The 23,983-nt window shown below is 38.9% G+C and overlaps 1 protein-coding gene across 3 annotated transcripts in view; it reads left to right on the top strand.

Moving 5' to 3' along the window:
* Positions 1–664: 664 nt before the first annotated feature.
* The window catches only part of USP32 (ubiquitin specific peptidase 32), a 67,589-nt gene continuing 44,270 nt past the window's right edge, over positions 665–23,983 (top strand). For all 3 annotated transcript variants that reach the window (XM_068415704.1, XM_068415705.1, XM_068415706.1), the window contains exons 1-2: positions 665–790; positions 19,675–19,802. In XM_068415704.1, the coding sequence (XP_068271805.1) occupies positions 733–790; positions 19,675–19,802 (186 nt within the window). In that variant the 5' untranslated portion in view covers positions 665–732. The remainder of the gene's footprint in view (positions 791–19,674; positions 19,803–23,983) is intronic.

Consider the following 23,983-nt stretch of genomic DNA (forward strand, 5'->3'; position numbering starts at 1 on the left):
TTGCACCACAGCCTTGTGCCTCTCCCGCGGTTGCTCGTGTGCGCCCCTACGGCAAACGTTGACAGTTTCGTAAGTGCCAAATTTCGAAGCGTGTGTGCGGAGGGAGAGCTTTTCCTCACAGGCCCTTCTCCTCTGTACCCTGTGTGGCACGCCTGGGCGCGTAACGGCCCTGAGACAGGGCCCGAGACGCCGTCCGCCCTGCGCAGCCCCAGCTGGCCCCTTTCGAGCCCCGCTGCCCCTCGCTATCCCAAGGGAAGGGCCCCGGTTTGCCCGGGGCAGCGGCCGGCGCCGCTCCTGTCAGCCGCCGCCTTCCCGGCAACAGCTGAGGGGAGGCGACACCCGCGCGCCGCCGCCTTTGGCGGGCAGCGAGGGGCGGGGGGCGCGTGCTGCCGCGTCACGTGACGCGGGGCGCTCCCCTGTGGCGGGAGGGGCGCGAGAGACGCGCGCGCGACGTCCGTTAGGAGGTGCCAAGTGGGGGCGGGGAGGGGGGGAGCGGGCGTTGGTGCCGGGCCGTAACAGCCCTCCCCCGTCACGTGACGCGGCGCGGCAGGCGCCCTCTTCACGTGACCCGGCATGGAGGCGGTGGCGGGGAGGGCGCGCGGCCGCCTCCTCCCCCCGGCCGGCGCGGCCCGCTCCGCCCCCCCCCGCCCTGTGCTCCGGAGGCGCTAGCGGCGAGCCCGGGCTGCGCGGCGCCGAGCCGGCCGGCGGCGAGGCCATGGACTGAGGGGCACCATGGGCGCCAAGGAGTCCCGCATCGGCTTCCTCAGCTACGACGAGGCCCTGCGAAGGGGTGAGGGCGGGGGGCGCGGAGCGAGCCGCGGGCGGGCGGGGAGGGAGCGCGGCGGGCCTGCGGGGCTGGGGGGGCGGCGGGAGGGGGCCCCGCTCTGCCCCTGTCAGCGTGCGGCGCGGCGAGGCGGCGTCTGGTGGCTTCTCGCACCACCATGACAGACCCCGGCGCGGAGGCACTTGCGCCGTTCCTCTACCTCAGGCTCCTTCCCCGCCCCCTTCCTCTCCTTCCCCCCCTCCTGTGTTTATTTATTTATTTCTCTCCCCTGCCTTTAATAATGGGGCCTGGGCAGCAGCTGCGGGGAGGTTTTCCTCTCCTAGCCGCCTCCACGCCTTGGCAGCGGTGGCCGGTGGCCCTCGGCGGCGCCGTCCCGCTCCCGCCGCTCAGCCGGCAGCCAGGCGGGGCGGGCGGCGGGGGGCAGAGGCACCCGGCGGGCGCTGGTGCCGCCAGACCCTCCCGCTGCCTCGCAGCCCTCGGCCTTGCCTTCGCCTGTCGCCTGCCGGCTCTCCTGGCTACCCTGGGAAACGCTGCCATCCCGATGTGACAGGACTCGCCGTGCGGCTCCTCTCCCCGCGCTGCCTCTCAGCTCACCGCGTTCTCGTACCTCCTGGCTCCTCATGTTTACTTGCTGCTGGCCGTGATAGGGAGCACCCATCAGCATCTCCGGGTTGAAAAATGGACGTAGCTTGTGTCGTTTATTATATTATATTGCTGTTTTTAGTCTGTTTCTAGATTCCTCCCGGAGAATTTAAAGAGGAACTAGTGAAGGGAAAACATAAACAAGCTGAATGCTGAATGCTTGCAGCTGCAGGGCTCCAAGGCGACAGGCAAGCTACACCCTGTCAGCTACCTTGCTCTAGAAGTGATATCCAAGTCCAAGGACAAAGAGGGACAGTAATCTTCAACAGTAAATGGTTTGCAGGGAGGATAGTTTTTTATAATTGTTGGTCTGTCGTGGATTCTTGTGATGTAGTACAAACAGTTAAAGCAGTTCACCTGTTTGATATTTAAAGCTTTGGTAAAATTTGTAAGCTCAAACCAATGTATGGCTGCTCTTATTTCTACTTACATCTGAGAAGCATGTAATGATTGATAAGGGAAAACTGTAAGGAAACATTGAGTGTTAACTGAAGAAGAAACAAATTAATGTGAAATGGGATTTTCATTAAATATTCTTAAATTTTTTTTATGGTGGAGCCTCTGAGGGATGCCATGGCAAATAGGAAATGGAGCAACATACTGTCAAGCAGAAGAAACAAATATGTGATTCAAACTCACTTTCGTTACAGATTTTAAACGTAACAGCCTTGAATTTCACTTCTAGTGAAAGTATAGGAAGTCTTTCAAAGCACTGATGTATGTATTTTTAGTCATAAATCTGGCTTGGTAGAGGTGGGAAGTTGAATATCAGGAAGTGTTTGAAATAAGCTTTTTGGTGGAAAATACGTTCATTTGGTCAAGATGTATATTCCGAAGTTCATAACGAAGAAAAACCAAATGTTTTGAATTTTAAGGTTAGATTTAAACTCATACACTGCTTCAAATTTAGGAAGTTGATCTGGATGTTTCATAATTAAAACTTTACCTGACGTAAAAATAAGACTGATTATTTTAAAAGTTGTTTAAAACTATTTCTTGCACAGTGAATGTAGTATTTTTCTTCGATGTTATTCTATCCGTATGAGGCATTTAATACTGTTTTTCTGTAGGAGAACAGAAAGGTTGTTTTAGGCTCTCTAATATAAATTGATGTTTTGCTAAATAACTGTGTTGTTTACTTAAGCAGTGAATTATTGTATGTATAAACAGACTAGTTATCAAAACATTATTTGTTAGGCCATTCTGACTTGCACAGAACCATGCTGGTACTTGTGGCATTTCTGTGGACACAAGCAGCAAACAGTGATAATGGATAAACATAAACATTAAAAAAAGAAAGCCAAATGTATTTATGTCCAATTAAATCTGCCTTCTCTAATGTTGTGTCCTGGTCGTTAAACGCCGAGAAAGTTTTATATTAGGTGGTATTGTACAAATTCTTCAACTGTGAGTTCTTCATATATAATCAATAGTCGTTAACTATACTTGTAGAGGTAGTAATCATTTAGAATATTGTGATCGTGTTTTTGAGACTCTAGTTTTAATTTCAGTTGTTCAGAATAGCTGGAAAAACGCAATGAGTGCTGCTGGTTCTGTAAGCTTCAGAAAATAAGGCCAACTTTTAAGTTGTGAATAGCTGCAGATTTATTTATTGCAATTCTATTTTGGGAGTAACCAAAGGTTGTGAAGGTGAGGAGAGTTTTTGTGGTTAAACACTCACAATATAAATAACTGTAGCTAAAATGTAACTTCTATTCAAGGAGATGGAAGTGTGAGAGCAGTCTAGTGTTAATAGCCTTTTCCACCCTTGAGCATGAGATAGTACTGCAATTTTTTTTTTTCACTGCTAGTTGGCACAGACAGCTGACTGTGCTGTGGATGACGTGGCCATGTGGATGGGCATGATGAAGTCGTCTTGTGTCCACTAGTGCAGGTCACGCTCAGTCTTGTTAGTCTCCCTTTTTCCCTCATGCCCTGTAAAATGTGCGTCTGGTTGTGTAGTTTGGGAGTGAAAAGTAAGTGATGCTATTTTAGACATCTCTTGTTATGAATATTGCCAAATTATGGTCATCTTATTTATAGTAGCCAGAAGCACTACTTTGCCTGTTGCTGTGGAAAAGGTGTGGGTTCTGAACTTGTGGTGAGAGCTCTTCCTGACTCTGCAGACCTTCTTCTGGGGATGACTTCTTTGTAAGGAGGTGAAGTTCATGGACAGGTTATTGTAGCTGAAGTAAGAAAAGTGCTTCATTCCAAAGTGGGCATAAGATTATTGGTTATTTTATCAAACTAAGTTTGTGATGGCAAAAACTGGTAACATAGTTATTGAGTTTGTTGCTTTTTTCTTAGCCCTAAGCTCCAACAGCAGTTTTCTTCCTAGGGAAGTGCCCCGAGTCAGGCAGGCTTCTCTAGCTCAGTCAGTATCTCTTTTTGGTTTGGTGCCTTTTCCAACGTGTGCCTCTGATTTCTGACTCCTCTCCTACCATTCTGTTCATCAGGCTGCCTGATGCTTGCTCTTTCTGAGAATTGCCCTGTGTTAGGCCTTGCCGTATGCCAAGGAGGTAGCACTCTAAAGTCTGCCTTATCTTGTTCTGCTCGCTGGCAGCCTTGACACTCGATTCCTTAAAGAACTGTCTTTGGGCCAATAAAACTTTATAAAAGGAAGAACTTTCTATTACTATTGTATTAGCTCCAGCACAGCAGCTCCTGCTCTATTCTGTGTTGTGTATAGAATATTTTAATAAGGATTCCCCAGGAACGAGACGACTATGTGGTATTGCTGGCTACTTTAGTTCAGATCCCTAAGGACTATATTTTCCAGTGATTGTTAGTGTATTCTGCTTAAGTAACATTCAGAATATAATTGCAGACTGAATGTAAATTTATGTACTTGAAAATGATAAGATTATAGAATCTATAGTCAGAGTTTCTGTGAATGCTCCTTAGAGCAGGTCACGCTCAGGCCATTTTCAGCTTATGTGTGCTAAATATTCAGTCAGGTAACCCCTTAAACAAAAGAAGTGTCAGTGAATAATTATGGATCTGTCAGATTTGTGCCAGAGAGGAAGATGATGTTTTTCTGTTTCAAGCAAGGTAAAATTTTTGTTGCATGTATGCTGGGATGAAAGAAGGGGGAACTGCCACAACGTCAGCGTGGTCAGTGAGTATACTGTTTGGAGAAATGAGTGGCTGCTGATAGATCCATTTCATTGTGTTTTGTTTTGTGCACAATGATCTCTGAGAAAAAGAGCAAAAAGAAAGAACAAAAATAGTGCTGTCTTTCAAAAATGTGCTTGCAATTAAACTGCCAGCTAATATTGAGGCAAATCAATTTCACAGGATTTGCCTCTGGTGAGGTTGTGAAATAGTAGTTTTTAAAGACAGTTTTCTTTCCTGTTTGTGTATCTCAAAGATGCTACCAATTGGAGAACAACAAGCCCTTCAAAGCAATGAAAACCCGCTTTAATCCACAAAAAGGTTAGTTAGTATGCTTTCCAATAACAACTGATGTTATGTGATGGGCAGAGGATAAATCTTGCTAACGACCTTTTGTATCTTGATTGAATTTGAAAAATAGCTACACTTGTTTTATTTAAATCAAGGCATATATATCTGGTGTCTGACCACTAACATTGTCAAGCGTACAGATGTAGTAAATCTGACAAAAGGATGATGGAAAACTAATGCAAATATATAATAATTTATTTGGGGTTGTCTTGATCTCCACCTGGTGACAAAATCCATGGACTCAGCCCTTGAGCCCATAGAAGACTACTTTTTATTACTGCAGACTATGAAATTAACTTTTTAAAATCCCAGATGCATGTTTAGAAAAAATGATCAGGGAACCATTTTAGTAGTTTATTCTCTTGTTTCTGTATCCCATGAAGGCAATTGTTCTACTTTCTTTTCTCTCATAGCTAAAAAACTTGATGGTGCTTGAACACCATAGGTAGGTGAACGGTCTTCAGAATATGTTGTTTTCTAGGGGTATAAACCTGTGTCCTTCTGCTCAAGGAGCTTTGAGTTTTCAGAGCATGTGATGAAAATGCCTAGATCTCTCTCAGCCTTTTTTTTTTTTAAGCTATCAAAATGAATAGGATCCACTGTTGAGACAGTCTAGATCATACAGCAAGACTTGTTATGTCAGTTGGTATTTGATGGCTTTAGGGCTCTGTCATATGATTAAAGCAGGTATGAATGCATAGCTTCACACTTCCTGTTTATAAATCTGTAGAGCTGCAAGTAGCTGCTCAAATTCACAGAGCAGTAATTATTTCACAACTTTGACATTCAGTTCTGATGCTTGTTTTGGGAGGATACCTCAGTAGTCTCTGCTGAACATGGTATTACAATGCACAAGTGACTTGGGGAATTAAACTTCCACAAACTGATGAAAAGAGGCTACTTTTAGAAGAGAGGTTATTTATCTGTAGTTATTCATCTGCTAAGCTGCAGTGGCCACTTTCTCTTCTGTTACTTCAGGTTCCAAGTTTAGAGAAGTGTACTCAGTGGTTTTCAACCTCTTCTTACTTACAACTGCCCAAGTTATTTCCTATTGGAAATGAGGAACGTTTGTATAGTGAACTTAAGTCAACTAACAGTAAGTTTCCTTTCCTGAGATGCCTTTTGTGGTCTTTAGAAGTTCTTTGTGAAATAGCAGTTGAAAGCTTAGGAATTAGAGGAAAACGTTGCCTTCTGCTTAGGCTTCCGTGAGTGCTGTGGTTCTGAGGGAGCTGATTGCATACCTTTTAGTAGGTTTTTAGTAATTCTTAGATGGTTCCCAAGTCCAGCTGTACCAAGCATGGCAGTAACTTGGTGAGTAAGTGCTCAAATGTTGGATGTGCACACAGTGATGTAAGTCTGGTAAAAGAGGATTTAAGAATGTAGGTATTTCGTAAACAAGAAACATTTTAACATCTTAAAGCAAAAAGCCCTCAAACCCTTGAAATATTATTCAGTAAATGTTGGGAGTCCTCTGGTTTCTCACTTCAACAGGTGAATCGTGTCTCTAAATAATAGTAGTCTCATAATACTAGATGCAATTTTGTCCTGTCAGCATGTTAATAGAGATTCAAATCAAAGTGGTCAGGAAAGCTGCCAATGAGCATAAATAGATAATACCATTCCAGCCATGGTGGCTGGAAGTTAAAGGATAAGCTGAAAAAATCCTCATTTTGAGTATTAAACATCTTGATATAAGCTAAAAGTACACTATCAGGCTATTAGATACGTAATATATTTTCTTATATTGATGTAGACTAAAATTGAGTACTCAAAACATTTATTTGTTTTATAGATTATATGCCTATATATCTTATAGCTCATATAACTCTTCCTTGTTCTGCTTTATTTCTGGTATTTTAATCAATGAAATCAGTTATTTTCATGGTCACCTCTTTCTAATCAGTTTCTAGTTTTTATTCCTGTAACAATACGCCTTTTTTTTTTTTTTAAATATACATGCACAGAGAAAGTTGTTGAACTTTCATCCTTAGAGGTTTTCAAGATGCCTGGACAAAGCCCTCTGCAAGCTGGTTTGAGTTCAGTGTTGACCCAGTTTCAAGCACAAGGCTGGACTAGGTGACCTCCTGAGATACTTTCCAACCTGATAGATTCTGTGAAATGTTTCTGTTCATCTTGAATTTTGTAAAGCCTTGTTTTTATGAAATGTAACATCAGGGTCCTAAATCTACCTGACAGTGTCCTCCAGAGAAAATAAAATGAACAACAATAGAAACTAGGAAGCTTTTAAAAATGATATGAAGCATCTCTAATGAAATGTGAAAGAAAAAAAAAAAAAGAGGGGGCTACATGAGCCCTGTTGTACTTGACCTGTAACAGTATCGGGCTTTCTGGCTGCTGGCTCTATGGGAGAAATGAGTAAAACAACCCTTACTCCCTTTCTTCTGCTCAAAGGGAAGCCAGCCTACTGTCTCATTTAATAAAGTAAGGCATTCAGTTCTTTAGTATTCAAAAAAAATGAAATCACATTCAAAAAACGGGCCTCTGAAGGGATGACGAGCTCTGCGAGAATAAAAAAACCCATAGCTTTAGCAAGTTATGTGATTAGGTGAGGCATGATATGTCTATTTGATTCTGTAAATTAAGGGGGTTGTACAGCTGCTCCTTTGTGATAGGACTGATTATGATTTTTCTGCATTTGAAAAAAAAACAGATGTTGCCAATATCTGTCATTTTAAAAATGACAGAATGTCTTCTGAAAATTGAATATATTTTTGGTTACGTTGTGAATTCATACATCTGTTCTAAAAAATTTGGTATGTGAGGAGTGCCAGGTAGGTCTAATGAGTTGTATGTCCTTGAGCTCTTAACATGGCATCTGTGTGACTTAGCTACTAATTATTTTTAAAATAATCCTCCTGGTTTTTGGTCCAAGAAGAAATTCAAAATACAGTGAACATACAGAAAAGAAATGCAGGGGGGTAGAACAAGTGTTGCATTTTCAAATACCGGGGTTATTTCTGTCCACTAACTTATTTCAAGGACTGTTGTAAACCAGAGCCACTGAGTTGGGTTTTTTGGGGCCTCCTGGGTTATTTAACAGTAGTCTATTAATTTTAAAGATTTGCTCAGTGGGGACCTGTGCATCCACTTGAGTCCTACTGGGCCAGGTAGGTGCTGTGTTCCTCCTTGGGTTGGGAGCTGGGGTGTTGTTCATTGCTGCTGACTGAGGCACTGAGAGTGCACCAAGAAATATTTGGTGTCTCACTGTGGAGCCTGACAGAGTAAGGTACTTGTGGACACCTTTGTAGGGGTGATCTTAATGAGTAGAAGAAGTGTGAGAGTTTTTCTGCCTGTCGTGGACTGATAAGTCTTTGCCTTTGTAACGAGTGTCATGTTTGGTATATACTTTTTAACTGCATCCAAGGTAGCTAGCAGTGCTAAGCTATTTGGTGGCAACTTACAGAATTATTTGGAATAATGTGGGATTTGGTGTTCAGTAGAGGCTACTCAGGAGCACACAGCGTTTGATTTGCCCAACCTCTCTTCAGGTGAGCTCCAGTTGGGTGTTGACTGCTAGCTGGGTTCTGCAAGGAACATCCCGTGAGATGGAAAGTGTGCTGAAGGTATATGTGCAGGTCTTCAAGTTTTGCACGTGTGTTTTCAGCACTGCATTTTACAATCTAGTCTTTGGTATTGTTTGTAATAAAACTGATGATTTCCTAGTTTCTGTATAGGAAAGAAAGTTCTGGAGGCTAATTCTAAATAAGACTTTCAATTTTGAAGTATTTTAAAAACAAGTTATTTCTTAATTTGGAATATTGCTTGAAGCAGTTGCTTTTTCTTTTAAGTTATACTTAGTCTGAATTACTGTGAATGTCCATGTGATATTTGCAGTATTGAAGAACTACAAAAAGCATCTTTAACATTTAATTTTCATATGAAAAGGTCATTTACATAATGAGACAATGAAGCCTTTGGGCAAAGATGAATGTAGAAGAAAAATCCATTAAGGTAGATTCTGCTAAAGAGTTTGAAAGGGTCTAATTCACAAAACTTTGAATACTATGTTATTGTTGGCACTTACTGCAATAAAAATACCCTGCTTGCCTAAAGAGTGGCAAAATCTTAATGCACATTCTCTTTTGTGATTTCGTCAGGGACATCATACTTTTGTTAGTACTGTGTCTGTACTAGTATACTGTGTCTGTATAGCTTTAGTGTTTTCAGCTTACCTGTGTAATAATACTTAGCATTTCTTTTTTACATAATGAATTTTAACACCTCTGAGAAGTGGTTTTTTTTTAATGAGCTTGTGTTTACAATTGAGCAGGGTTGGCATAGTCCTCCTTATCGGTGGGGACATGTTTGGAAGGAGTGCATCTCTTTTAATTGCAGTTTTATTAAACTGGTGTAAAAGCTCTTCTGGATTTCTGATTCTCAGTGGGTATAAGCTAGGTTCAGATCTTGGTTTGAAACAAAATGTGTCTGCATATAGTTTTTGTAGTGGTTCATCAAATCTGTTTAAAATCTGATGCAAGTTATAATCAGTCACAGCATTTTTCTGTGTAGACCATTGTCATTCATTATAATGACAATTTAAAAAATTCCTTTAATATTTTAGTGTAATACTGACATGTGGCTGAGTTCTACGAGATAGAGAGGTGTGTTTCTTGGTTGAATAATCTAATAGTTTAACAAAATTACTTTATTTTAAAAACATGCTAACATTTGCAACAGGGCCTTTATTTGGCTTTGAGGCAAAATAGGATATACCTGAGAAAGGTTTGGACAAGTGATAATCAAGGCAGTTTGTAATGGCCAGGGTTTATTTCCCACTGTATATATTACTTAATGTAAAAATGGTGAAAGGACTGAAATTGTTGCTTACCTGAATCATTACCTCTGTTAAAGTGATTAGCTATCCCAGGCAGGGTGACTCGGCATATCGAGTGACATGCTGTGATCTCCAAGGTGTTTAAGTCCTCCTCTCCCTCCTCCTTTTAGCCTATCACAACACATAACAAGCTTCTCCTATCACATGGAAACATGCTGATGGGGCTAATAACTCATTGTGCTTACCATGCGGTGTATTTGGGGCAAAATAACAATCTCTTCTCTGGAATGATACGCATAAGCTGCATAGGTTAATGTGCTCACCAGTGCATTAAGGTGGAATGCACTGCAAACCATGCAGAGTTTCTGGGACAAGGACGCCATTGAAACTACCAGGAGAGCCCCTACTCGTGATGGGTAACTTTGGGCAGACTGAGAAGATGGGCAGAAATATCATTGGGCTTTACACATTGCCATGCACTTCAATTTTGACCTTTAGAATGGTTTTAAACAGTCAGTGAGACATTTGTATACCTTAAAAAGAGATTTGACTTCTCTTCTGGTCAGGTTCTCTGCAGGTGCATGTCACGAGCCACACATAAAGGCAGTGTGGAACTGGTCTGGGGTGAGGCAGCTGCTTCGGTTGACATACATGCTTCTAACCACCAACCACAAAGGGCAAACGAAGCTATACTTTGCAGTGTCTTGTATAACATTTATTTTGATGATTTTTTTTTAATATCAAAGTCCTTTGAAGCTGTTTCACTTAGTTTAGAGTCTGAATTGGACCCAGAAGTTATGAGAGGCAGTGTCACCAGGCCAAAATAAGAGATAATTGCATTGTGCTTAGAAATGTATTCTTCGTCCTTTAAAAATAAAATCTATTACAAGCCCTTTTGAATTCTTCCTCACAAGCTGTGTTTTTTATTCACATTGTATCTACTTTTTTGTTAGCTGGTCTTTCAGTTGTCATCCACTCATGCAATTTAATTTCATGTTAAGTATTTAATGTAGAAATATGCTTACATTTCTTTTGTCTTTTGACTTGACATTCCTTATCTTAATGTATAGTGGTAATGGAAATGCTCAGGTTTTGTCCTGTGGCAGGCTGCTTTGGCAGCAATTCATGAACTGAAATACTTTAACAGGTATATGCTGCTGTCTCAGTGGAGCTCTACAAATGATCATAAGGCTAATTTAGTTGGATTTTTTGACAGCTGTTTTAAATGACCAATTTTACTGCATTAGTTTGTAAAATTGTTCTTATAAAATTCTGAAACCTTGAATGAAAAAAATGTGGAAGAATTTCAGAAACCTAAGCAGAACAGGAAGTGCCAGATTTAATAAGTCTGTGGATGTAGAGAAAAAGAACTGAAAGTATTGGGATAGTAATTATGAGAACTTCAGTTTTGCAGATTAAATTTGTTCTAAAAATGAACTTGAATATGGCATCATGAATCTATTTTCGGCTGAAGAAGCACTTCCTTTCAATCTGTGTTTCTGGTTGTTAGGTGTTATCCAGAAACCTTATTCTGCGCTGGAAATTTCCTCATCTTGTAAATAAGATTTTTACCACGTTTTCCCTAAGAATGTGATACAGTTAAATCCTGGATTTTAGTTTAAAAATTAGAAAGGTGGATTTGTACTTCGCATAGCTGAGGCAGCATTGCTTTAAGAAAAATGGGTAGCAGCAGTTAGTTTGGTCAGCATAGCCTGCTCTGTATTCTGTGAGGCTGTTAGCGAAGGTTGTTATCAGTGGAAAAGTAATATAAACTTTTTGGTCCCTGTTTTCCAGTCTTGCAGCTAACAACATGATTTTTCTTTTCCTAAAGAATTATAATCGATCTTTTTGCCACTAACAAATCCCCCACTTTCTGTGTTACCTGCAATTCAGTGTTGTCTTGTAGTCACCTTACTTAAAGAATAGTTGTGTAAAGGCCTTGTGTGAACTAATCTTGTTCTTTAAATAATGAGTAGATAGGTTAAAGGAGGAAGGAACCATAATATACACTAGTTCTAATATAGAACACTGGCTAAATACCTGCAGAAGCCCAGGGTATTACAAGAATAGAGGATAAAAAGCAGGATATAAAATATTTGATAAATATCTCTTCATACAAAATGTACCTCTGCCTCCTTTCCTTTTACTTTTCTGTGCTGTTTCCACGCCTAGCTGTGCTGGTCAGGTAGCTGAGTGTTTTCTCTTCTCCAGGGTCAGCAATAATTTATTCAGAGCATCTAGAGCAGTAACAGCACCTCATCTTGGCAGAAGTGCTCTGACAGGGGCCTGCAGCCAGGAAAGGTGACATCCTGTGATTAATGAGGGCTAGAAATCGCTTTGTTCCGTCACTGAGACTGCGTTTAGTAGTTCTTTAATTGATAACAGTAATTACTTTTGTCCCTAATATTGCAGTCTATTGCAGTTAAATTTGTGGTCGTATGTATGGTAAAAGTTATTTTAATGATCTGCAGGTTTCTGAATTTTCAGGTTCTTTAATGTATCTTTTATGGCTTACAGGGTTGGACTGGTAAGCATATAAAACTAGGCTCCTTTAATTCCTGAGGATATAAAATATAGCCAATAAGATTTAAGTGCTCAGATGGTGGGAGGATTATTTCACTATTGGGGCTATTATGTAGCAATTCCTCCCTGCACTAGTCTTATGGGGAGGGTTATCACAGAACCTGTACTGATTAGCTTTGCTTGAAGCAAACATAATCCAAATAGCAATGTGACAGTGTGTGCCCTGATGGAGATACTTTACAGATGGATAAAACAGGCTGATAATACTTAATGGCATTCTTTTTGAGGATGATAACTGTGAGAAGTAAGCTCTTTGAAGATTAAAAGTGTCACATAAATGCTAAGTATTCATGTTACAGAAAATTGGCAAATCCTATTGTAATAGCTAAATCTTCCTCTGCTCTCCGCACACAAGATGTTAAACCTTTGATATGCGTTATGGTTAGGTCTAATAGGACCAAGAAAACCTTTATCCCCAGGATGAGCCACTACTACCAAAAAACAAGGAGTAGGTAGAAAGAAAAAATACAATTGGATTGAATAATTCGATTTTTTTTTTTTTTTTTTTTTTAAATACCAGAACTGTGTTGCTGTTATCCTGAAATTCCTGTTATTAGTAAATGTCATGTTAAGACTCTTAAGTCTTCAGTGAGACGCACTGTGTAACTTGAATGGTGCCATTTTTGATACTCTGGTTAGGAAAGATTCCTTAAGAGTGGATTAATATTTTCATTAGGGGAGGCAGAATTTTTTTAATCTGTTTTCTCCCAAAATATTCTCAAGTGGATTCCTTTTTGGCAGGGATGAGTGGGTGTGGAGGTTGTCTTTTTAGTCATAGCTGGTTCATTTATCTCAATTGTATTTTGTAGTTCTTCCTATTTGGGGTTGTTCCCAAACATGCTTTGTGTTCATGTGCACATTTTACCTCTTTGAAGCTTTTTAGTAATTGCTTTGGATCTTGACAACTTCATAGCTGCAGCCATTAAGTCACAATAAAGACTAATGAAAAAAGTAATAAAATTTCCATGTATAACTAGGATGAAGATTCCTGGGGGAAATATTGAGCAAGTGATTACAGGAAAGATAATTGTCTGGTTAGAGAATTATATACCCTGTGAGTTTGATATTGAACCTGTAAAGTTGTCACTTAAAAATCAAAATATTAGAATTATTAAAACCCGAGCTGGAAGTCAGGAAGAGCTTGAGGTAGGTGAATTTTACTTGCTTTCTGAACGATGATCAAGTTGTCTGTTTTATTAAAATTCAGGTTTGGTTATTTTTAGTAAAGAATAAATGCAATGTTATGCTGATGGTTGCAAATTATTGTTTGCTGTGTATACTTGAGATCTGCAGGGCTGGTGTGTGGTGTGTTTTGTTGTTGGCATTTTTTGGGGGGGGTTTTTTGTGTTGTGGTTTTTTTTTTTAAGGCACTGATGTAGCAAGCTGGTTTCCATCCAGTAGTGACATTGGAAATTCAGATTTTTTTTGTGTGTGTTTGTAGCGTGTTGTGGACATTCTCATGCTTACAGTTCTGGGAAAAAGTACCAACTCTATGAGATATATTGTGAGATCCTTTAGCCAGATGAGCTCAAACTTTCTTGGCCCTTCACCTTAACTGAACTTTTTATCTTCTCCATTTTTTCCTTCCTGCTTATGCAGTAATGTGTTTCCTGTTTTGATTGTCAGCATTGTTGATACATTGTGGTCTTCTGCCCGCATTTGGCTTTTTTTTTTCTTTTGCTACTCACCTGTAAGATAGAATAAATAATTTCTTTTCATGTAGCCAACTGAGAGCTTTTGAGACATAAAGATTTTGTCAGCTTTTTGGTGCTGTTACTGCTGCTCATACTAGTGGAAGGGATGATTTGCATGTTACGTTTGTGATTCTGGTGTAAACAGAGGTTACCAAATCACTGGTTTGCTTTTAGTAGTCACTACTTCTCTAATAAGATGAAAGGAAAGAGCTTTTTTTCTGTGCCCAGTTTGTTATAGATGAGGTTAATTGGCTGTCAGTTTATAGTAGCCATGGCAGATTAACTCCAGCTACCCTCAGTTAAACTATTGGGATTCTGTCCTTTTCACTGATTAAAGCAGCTCCTTTGTAGTAGCTTATAGTACTTTTGCAGGGTATCTTAGATCATTTATCAAACATCTGTCTGATGTAGATTAGAATTTATATTCATTTTAGTGTTGAGACAAACTAAGACATGGAGAGGTTAAGTGTCTCTTGCCTGAATGTCTCCAGCAGTATTAAGAGTTCAGATGTGATGGTTTTATTCTTATCCTTTGCTGCAACAGACAACTTTGTGCTTTTGAGAGCTGCATTTTTGTATCTCATTCTGTATCACCAAAGCATTTTACATAATTGTGCTTGATTTTGAAGGGTAGTGGAAGAAGCATTGTAAAGGAAGGTATTTTTTGTGGTTGATCTGACTTTCCTAATATTAAATAGGAATTTAAAATGCATTTACTATGCTCACTCTCTTTGCACATATCATGGGCAAGGTATATAGTAATTGTATTATATAAGCTGTGATAAATCCATTAAGTCTGACTAACCACTTCTTTTAACCTTTAGACAGGCTCCCTTCAAAATGAGTATTTGTTTCTTATAGTGCTTAACATTCACGTGTGAACTGTTGCATCTTAAGCAGCAGTGCTTGCTCGTAAATTTTGGTATTGCTTCTCTTCAGTGCATCTGTAAATCTTTAAACTTCTTTGCAAGGGCATTGGAGAGGAGCCATATGCTGAGAGATGGGAAGATAAGTCATTCTGTTAGTTCCTAGTTTAGGTGGAAGTTAGTTACTGGTGCAAAGCAGAGACTGATGCATGGCAGTTCTTATATTCTTGACCTCAATAGTGTTCCTAGTGTTGCATCTTTAAAAAAAAAAATTAAGGCAGATTTTAACTATTTTTTTACAGTATTTGAATAAAACATACTATTGAGGTAATTTGTACAAACCTTAGCTTAGATTCATTAGTCTCTAAGGAAGTATGATAGAGTGTGCAATGTAGGTACTTCTATTAGTGAGGACTTGGCTTTGCTACAACCATTTTCTTCTATCTTTTTCTGAGGCAGGAAGTGAACACGCCAAAGTACAATATTAGGTGTATTTAGTTATGGAGTTATATTTTTATGATGACTCTTAACAAATTTCACTAGCAGTCTTGTAACAGAAGAGTAACTTTTGCCGAGACAGGTATTTGCTTCCCAGCTTGCTGAGTTTTGCCCAGGTATTTGTTGTATAAAGTTGTCCTGTGCTTTTCAGTATGACCTTTGTGTTGAAGTGACAGAGGTTGTGCTGTATGTTGAACCATACATTACTCACAATGCGTTTTAAAACTTTCCAAGATAAAGATAAGAAGTTGGGGGTTGGATTAGTGCTACAGGATGTGGAAAGAAAAAGGTTTCTAAAATGAATAGAGAATGTGTCTGCAAAACTTGCCAAAGTTCCACTGTAAGGGTTGATTTGCTCCACCTTAGTTTAGTTAAACAAAACTTAAGGTACATCTAAAGATGTACTTTAGTGTTACAGAATGGGCAGGCAAAAAGAATAGTAGAGAGTAGTTGAGAGTAGTTGATTGAGCACGTGTAAATGTTACAGAATTTGAGTATTAGTAAATACTTCAGATAATTAGCCTTGTTTTTACACACCCCTGTGAGTTTTAAGTAGGATGAGGAGGAAGGGAGTAACTTCAGCTGTATTTTCTGCCTTTGTTTTTCAAATGGAACGTTATATCTAATGTCCAAAATGTGAGTATCTAATATGAGGCTTCTACATAAATGTAGCATATTTTTTTCTGAGACAGATTCCCTGTAGCTCCTGTTTATATCCGTGACACAGCTGGTGGGGATCCTCCCTGAAATTCAGGTCAGTTTTATGTGGGTGGCAAAATAAAGTTTAAGTCTGGAGTTGGGCATCTAGGCTTGCATAGTTTGAGCTTCAGATGCAGTTTTATTCTGAAGGGAAAACTCCAGGATGACTTGGTGATAAATATGTGGAGTGAAAGCAGTCCAAAGAGGGTGGTTTCCAGCACGGGATTGTTTTGAAAGGCACTACACAAATAGTTACCTGGACAGATGTGAGTTTAAAAAAATAGAGGAGTCATATATCCATATAAACAGCATTAAGTTTAAATAACACTATTGAACTAAAAATATCCTCAGCAGCTGAATGAGCTGAAGGTTTGTTACAATTACTGTAAGTTGCGGTGACATTTTTAGCTGAGGTTGCATCGTCTCATTTAAACTTTATTAAACAAACTGGAGCTTGAATATTCCTTGGAGAGTTGGAAGCAGCACTAATCTTCTGTTAAACTGTCTTCAACTTTATTGGAAACCATCCAGCCAAGGTAGCATGGAGGAGGTTTGTATTAGTAAAAGTTGCCTAGACAGAATGATATAGTGTGTGACTTTTCCCTTTGTGGAAAAGACCATTTGTTTCAGTGGTGGTTTTTGGAGTAGTAATTTTAAGAATTAGTATACAGTATCTGACTACTGAAAATTGTTTTTATTATTTTGAATTAGACTCTCACAATAAAAAGTTAGCTCCTGTAGTCTTGAGGTGTAAAGAATTAGGTGTGTGGTTCCTATTGCGTTGCTTTCTCTGCCATAATATTGAGGTTGTGCCACCTGTTGTTGGTAGGAGCAATGTGGAGATGTTTTTTTCTGTGTTGGCTACCGTAAACTTATTTTGGGAAGTCTTACGTGTTCTGTTTTTCACTGTCAGGTTATGAATGCAGCAGCAGTGTATCCAATAGTGTAGTGTCTGTCTGTCTACTGCAAGTAGCTTGTGAATGGTCTTTTCTTAGGTGTTTGTAGGCAACTGTCTCCTGAAAGTGTTTGGTAAGCCTGTGCCTTTGGAAAAAGTGAATATGCTTAATGAAGGAACTGAAGGCAGTGTAGGAAACAGGGTTGTTAACTACACTTACACCTAAAGGTGGGGTTAAAAACATCTCCATGGTCTGTGGTGCTTGCTGCATAGGACTTGTGGAATTGAGAGAAAAAAGGTAGCTTGTGGGTAGATAAGTGTTCTAAATTTTAATATTATTATAGTAGTAGATGTATTGCTTCTGGAAATGTTACTTTCATAATTTAAGACTTAGTTTTATTTCCCCTCAACATGCCATCATGTTCTATCTCTGTGTTGAATAATTGGTACTTTGGTGTTGGGATTTTGTATTCAAATATTTTGTCTTCCAGACTCGTAGTAAACATTGGTAATATCTCTGATTTATACTCTGCTCATTTCAGTAGTACTTTCATGTGCCTGGATCTAAATGTATAATGAACTTATTTTTACAAAGCTTTGTAGATGATTTCAAATGGCCAGCATCTGTCATTTTAATGTGTCCTGGGGTAGGAATGGAAGTAATTACCTTTCCTGTAGTTCCATGACCTGTTTTGAGGTTTCTGTGTGCAAACAATAATATTATGTGGTCTCTAGCACTGATAACTTGCTTTTGAAATGTCACATGGACTAGCAGTATCAACTTACCTACTATTAAGTCATATACTGTTCTTTTTGAAGGTGTTAGTAGTATTGGTTGTCTAGTTTTCTTTCCAATCTTCTCCTTGCCAACCCATCCTTCAGTAGGACCCCAGTCACTTCTGTGTTCCATGGTAGATAGGGGTATGGGATTTTCCTGTTCCTGAACACTGCCTGAAATACACTCTTGGCAGTCATAGGTACTCAAGGAGGTACCAATAACTGCTGCATGCCGTGCTCTTGGGCATACTGTGTGTCTCCAAGATGCAGCTGGCCTAACTTTCATCTCTGTGCTTTTTGTCTTAACTTGTGATACGGTGAGATGTGTTTGCTTAGAGTAGAAGCCTTCTCTGTCCTATAAAACTGCAAACCAGCAACTCTAACAAGGTTAAATTAATTCACTGCCCTTCGTTACGTCAGAGTTTAGCACAAGAAATACTGCTTTATGCAGTTCTGTCACCAGAGAGGTGGTTGCGTTTTGGTGACTCCTAGAAACACGTAACTTGTTTGGTGCACTTAGGGATGTAAGGTGACACGTAAAATATCTCTGGAGTACCAATATGGTCTGCAGTTAAGGTTGTCAGGTTACAAATCGCTTTAATTTCTGTTAATACAGGTAAATCTCAAAGGAATGGCTGGTAAATTTTATTATTATGGAAGTATTTGACTGAGTAAAATAACTTTATAGTCTAGCCTATTACATATAGTCAGTTCACATTTATTGGATTAATAAAATTTGAAAAGAAACATGACCCAGTTTCTGTTTTTACACACAATTGTTAAGTGAAGCCACTGGTCTGTTTCAGTGTTGACTAGGATTAAAATTAGGGAGAAATGTTTCAATGTGATTTACTTTTAAGAAGTGATTTTTCTTTTGATGAATGAATTAATTGAAATGTAGAAGTTTAAAGAGAGTGCTGGATTAAGCTCTTAAGTGTTCTGTTTTATTTTGTCTGACAAAAAGCTTGACGAGCTTTTGGCCCTGTCAATGTTGTTTCTGTCTGGCATGTTGTATCAGGGGAAAGAAAATGCCTTACTATAAATACAGGGAAATAACTATCAAGTACAGCATCATTTCTTTTGGCTTCTAGATGGTAAATAGCTCTTTCTGCATTACATGGTAACTTACATGTGATCCAGGTCAGGGTGTGTTATTCTCTGCAACTTGATTTTTGACGAGCGACTTTTGTTCAGCGAGGTACTTCACTTCTTAAGCACTTTGTTAGAAAGTTGCTTTATGCTTGTAAAATCTGAAAGCAGGGACTGCTTTTCAGGAAGCTCATGTGCAAGTATGGACGGGATGTCATCAAACTTCTCACATTTACAGATTGTGAACAAGTTTGAACAGGTTTTAGCTGGCAATCAAATTTTGATTGTGCAAGAAAATCTTAGGGGAAAAATTACATTTAGTCCGAAGTTTAACTGTAGTATTCTTGTTAAATTCATGCTTCACTGTACTGTCTTATGAGCATGTAAGTGGTGATTAAATATTTTTGGTTTTATACAGAAAAGTGGACTGTTTGCTAGATGAAACTGCTTGAAGCATGCTGCTGGAGCTGCTCTTAATAATGTTCACCACTGTTGGTTACAGATCATTTCTCTGGCTTACATGCAGTGTAAAATTGATCATAAAGCTAGCTTATTTTCCTTTTGTGTGACAATAATGGTGCTTAATTTAGAACAAATTATAATATGCTGTTGTAGTCAGAGAAAACTTAGGCAGTGAACTGTTGTAATCATTGATGTTAACTTTAGGTATACTTCACTTCTTTGGGGAAGATTAGATTCTTAGATCCCATTTCCTAGTAGTTAGATTTTCCCACTTTTTAGGTGAAGTCATGCATTTAATTTCTTCCTATCTTTTTATTGTAAAGGTAAATGTAAGGTGTATAGGATTCTGAGAGTTCTTAAGCTATTACATTTCTATGACATCTTTATTGACCAGATCTTTTTTTTCTTCTTCTCACTCAACACAGTTACAGACATAGAGCTAAAGCGACTGAAAGATGCTTTCAAGAGGACTTGTGGACTCTCCTATTATATGACTCAACAGTGCTTCATCAGGGAAGTTCTTGGTGATGGAGTCCCTCCAAAAGTTGCTGAGGTAATCTGCGAACTTACTGTTTTTCTGGGGAGGCATATGTGGTTGATAAAGTACATCTATAGCTGTGTTCACACAAATATGCCTATACAGATACATGAGCTAATGTAATTTCTTTCCATTTTTCATACAATATCACAATGTACGTTCTCTATCTGAAGATAATGTTCCAGACTTGGATCATGGGTTGTCACTGATGTGTGCTTGACTGAGCTACTGATTCCAACCCAACTAATTCACTTGGAAGTGAACCTGAATATCCAGATGTAGATTTGGGGAGGTAAAAGGTTGGGAAGTTTTGATGCTATATGTAGCCATTGTAACAGAGGATTTTATTTACTCTGGAGCTGCCCTTGCTGTTGGTTTTTCTGAGATTCCATCGACTTTTACTTTGTTTTCTAAAGTGCAGATTAATCTATACAAGCTCTTAAAAATAATTTAATGTGTAATAAATGTATAAATGAACTGAAAAATAGCCAGAATCAAAATATGCTACGTGGATATAACTATTGTGTATGCATATATCTAAAAAAATAGTAATGCCATCCTGCACACGTGCATGTTTAAAAAATTATTTTCTTTTATAGTGTTGCCCCTGTCTTGAGGGAGAAATTAAAATATTGTTGGTAGAGGAAAAAAAAAATTAGCCAGACCTTTCAAATGATATCTTGCTCCATGTCGTTTCTAATCACAGTTTCTATTTCTGGTATCTTCAGTGTTATTGACCTCACAGGCAGCGTACAAGTCTTCCAGTTTTATTTAGATAATGTGAGTAGTGAAGTGTGCATTGCAAAAGGTTTAACACTGTGGTAGAGTTACTTTTTTTCTAAACTTAATCTTTTCTCCATTCTTTTTTCTGTTTTTCCTAAATGTTGACAAAGAGGATGGTATTACCTGCTTCTGTAATACAGTTGTCAGGTTGATTTTTATGTGGGTATTCAAGTGCTTAACAGGAAAAATTGCAATGTGTGTTGGCACTGTCAAAAGGAGGTATATGATTTACTCATAGCTTAAAGCATGTCTTCGGTATTAATTTTTTTATTATGATGATTGTGAGACAGTTTATACACACATTCTGTGATATGTACTAAGTAGTTAAGTGTCAGTGCATCTTTTTCTCCAAATGTGACTAATTGGTTAACAAGCTGCAGTCCAAGTAATGCAAAGAGAAGAGGCATGATGCTAACAGAGACATGAAGGACATGTTGAGGGGGCTGCCGGAAGAACAAGAACACAGACTTCTCAAGGACTGAGAGAGAAGAGGGTGCATAAGGATAAAATCAGGAAAGAATCCAGGACATTTTATACTCTGTAGAGAATGAAGCCAAAAGGATGCCTTGAGCATCCTCTCCTACTCTTTCCAGCAGGCTTACTAGAGCGTGTTGGCACAGGACCAGGGATTTGGACCTGAAGGGAACTGTTTGTAGAGACTGAGACTTATTTTTAACAGAAAAGGAACCATATTGATACGCTCTTCAGTTATCCATGAGACATAACATGTCAGACGTAAATTTTATTAAAAAGTATGACTATGTGCTATATAATTATACTAAATTTTACATGTTGGAATGTGAATTGCTGTGATACTGTCTGGGTGTGGCTATTTTAAGTAAAGCTGCAGCAGTATGAAGTAATTTTGGAAAGTACAAAATTGCATCATATTTTGACAGTGCATCTTACTAGAAGTTGTTTTCCAAATAGCACATTAATGTGAAAAATTGTGGAGTTCCTTCCTTAGAAATGCAAACTGAACTCTGTTAAATATTGTTATATAACTGTTCAGTGTTTATAAATGCTTCCCAAAGAATGATTAAGCAGCTAAATTCAAAGTAATGTCAACTGCTTATGGTTGTAGGTCTGTTAATATACCAATACATTGGATGTTATCCACAGAATTCCTTTTCTGTGTTTACATCATGAATAGTCAATGTGTTATGTTGAAATAGTATATAAATGTAATATTTGGCATTCAGTTGATATCATAACGGAGATGTACAAAGTTCAGCTGAAGTGAGTGGAAAAACTCAGAAATGGGTGTGAATCAGAAATACGCTTTCAGATGGATGAAGAGAGGAGGCAGCTTTATTCGAGGTAATTTATAAAATAACTTCTTAAAGAGTCTGAAAGCACAGAAAGATTAAATTTGAGTGATGGAGAATAAAGTGTGAAGAAAAGATCATATTTTATTACAATTTGTGAAAGAAAAAGTGATTTCTCATTTGTTGATTCATATAAATATTTTTTGTCTTGGAAGTCCTGTTAATCTGAAATGTAAGAATTCTCTTTTTTTGGGCTCTTCAGCTTTTTTTTTGATCAAAAATAGTTACATTAAGACTTAAACTATAGTGTTCAGCAGAGCTAACAGCATATTTTTTAAAAAAGTAATGGTTCCAATGTAATATAAAGGTAAATTGCTTACATACAGTGTAGCCTTGAAGGCATCTTGTGAAATCGGAATGATTAGATGTAGAAAGAGTGGAATTCAGATCTCTGCCTTGACATTGTCCATGAAGCAATACAATAATTGTGTCCAAATAGAGTACAACTTTAGTTTTAATAATTCAGCCCTTCAAGCATTTGTAAATGGATTAAACTTCAGTAATAGAAGAGGATGATCTGAGCACCCTACGGGAAGTTAATGTATTTGGGCAGCGCTGTGTCTTACAGTGGAATGAAACTGCAGGTTCTGCATAATGTTTTCTGTAGAATTAGATCCTTCTGTATTATCGGCTTCATTTACATTAACTTGCCTTCAGACATCTTTTAATAATCTTGAGTGGATAGCAATGAAAAGTGATAGCTTGATGGGTGGACAAGGAGAGGATTTACTGAAGGTAACACACAGAACTGTATCCAGGTAAGTGTCCTCAGGGGATCTGTCTGCTTCAGCATTATGTCTGGTAATAACTGTGATAGAGGTGAACAACATTGTAGAATTTTTTACTGCCTTGTTGCCCGATACTTCTTCGGAGGTCGTCTAGAACACATTCTGCAAATGAGTTCTGCTAGTCTGCTTCCTATTGCTGGAAAGGCAACAGTGGTAGATTTTCCACACCTTGTTATACACAAAGCATAAAGGGCAGTTAGAGTAGTAAATCTAGTGTAGCTACTCTGTCTTAGGTGTTTCCTTTTCTTCTCTTTGCCACTCCAGCACTATGTGGCTTAGCCAGGTCTGTCCAGTGCCCTTGACAGGCCCATGGCAGGTTTTGTTTGGTCACTCCCAGTCCTGACTTAATTTTTACTTGAGATGGAAACCACGCCTGAGATAGTAAGAGCAGTGACTTATTCACGGGATTCTGGTATTCAACCCTCCTCTTCCACCTCTGTGCATGAGGATTCTGGCTGCAGCATTGCGACTGCTGTTACCGGAGGGGGAAAAGGGGATAGAAAGAGGGCTTTTGGTTCCAGTAACTTTCTTCTTGTTCCACTTAACCTTGTGAACCTCTTGTAGAATCCCAACTCATTTAGGCAGAGGTACTCGAGGAAACACAGATCTGTCTGAGCTTTGTCGTTAGATGTTTCTGAAGCTAATTTTTGAGCCCCACACCATTATCCTCGAGAGACTCAAAGGAGACATATGCAGATGTGGCAGTCAGTAGGCATATAATATATTCCTTGGGAATTTTCAGCTGATTTCTTCTCCCTTTTTTTAATAGTAAAAACTACAGATTCAAAGCCTCACAGTGATCTTATTGCACCTATTTACAGAGGCTGCTGTCAGTTTGTTTCCGTCTTTACTCAGAACTGTCTCTGAAAAGTGTCAGATTACTGTCACTTTGTGATTTACAAGTAATTTATTACAGTCATTATTCTAATCGCACTTAAGTGTAGTTTTGATTTATTTTTTTAAATCAGGTTTAGCATTATTCCTGTGTTTTTTCAAAGATAAATTTATTATACTGGAGCGTTCACTGGATGCATCCAGTAGGTTTACGATCCTAATTCTACTATTTGTGGGAGGTCCTCATACAGTGGTAAATTTTGTGCTGTAACAACTTTTATACTTCAAAACTGAAGTCCTAATTAATACAAGAATTTGTACGCTCCTGTAATGATTTTGTTTTATGATGGTTTAAAAGTAGATTGCTTTGATGTGTTTAAAACTTTAACTTGTTGGGTAGACTCACAGCATGTCACCCACTTAAGTTAGTGTTAGTGGCATGTGTTTTTCCCAGAACTGCTCA

This window comes from Nyctibius grandis, chromosome 18 (genome assembly GCF_013368605.1).
Source record: "Nyctibius grandis isolate bNycGra1 chromosome 18, bNycGra1.pri, whole genome shotgun sequence".
NCBI lineage: Eukaryota > Metazoa > Chordata > Aves > Nyctibiiformes > Nyctibiidae > Nyctibius > Nyctibius grandis.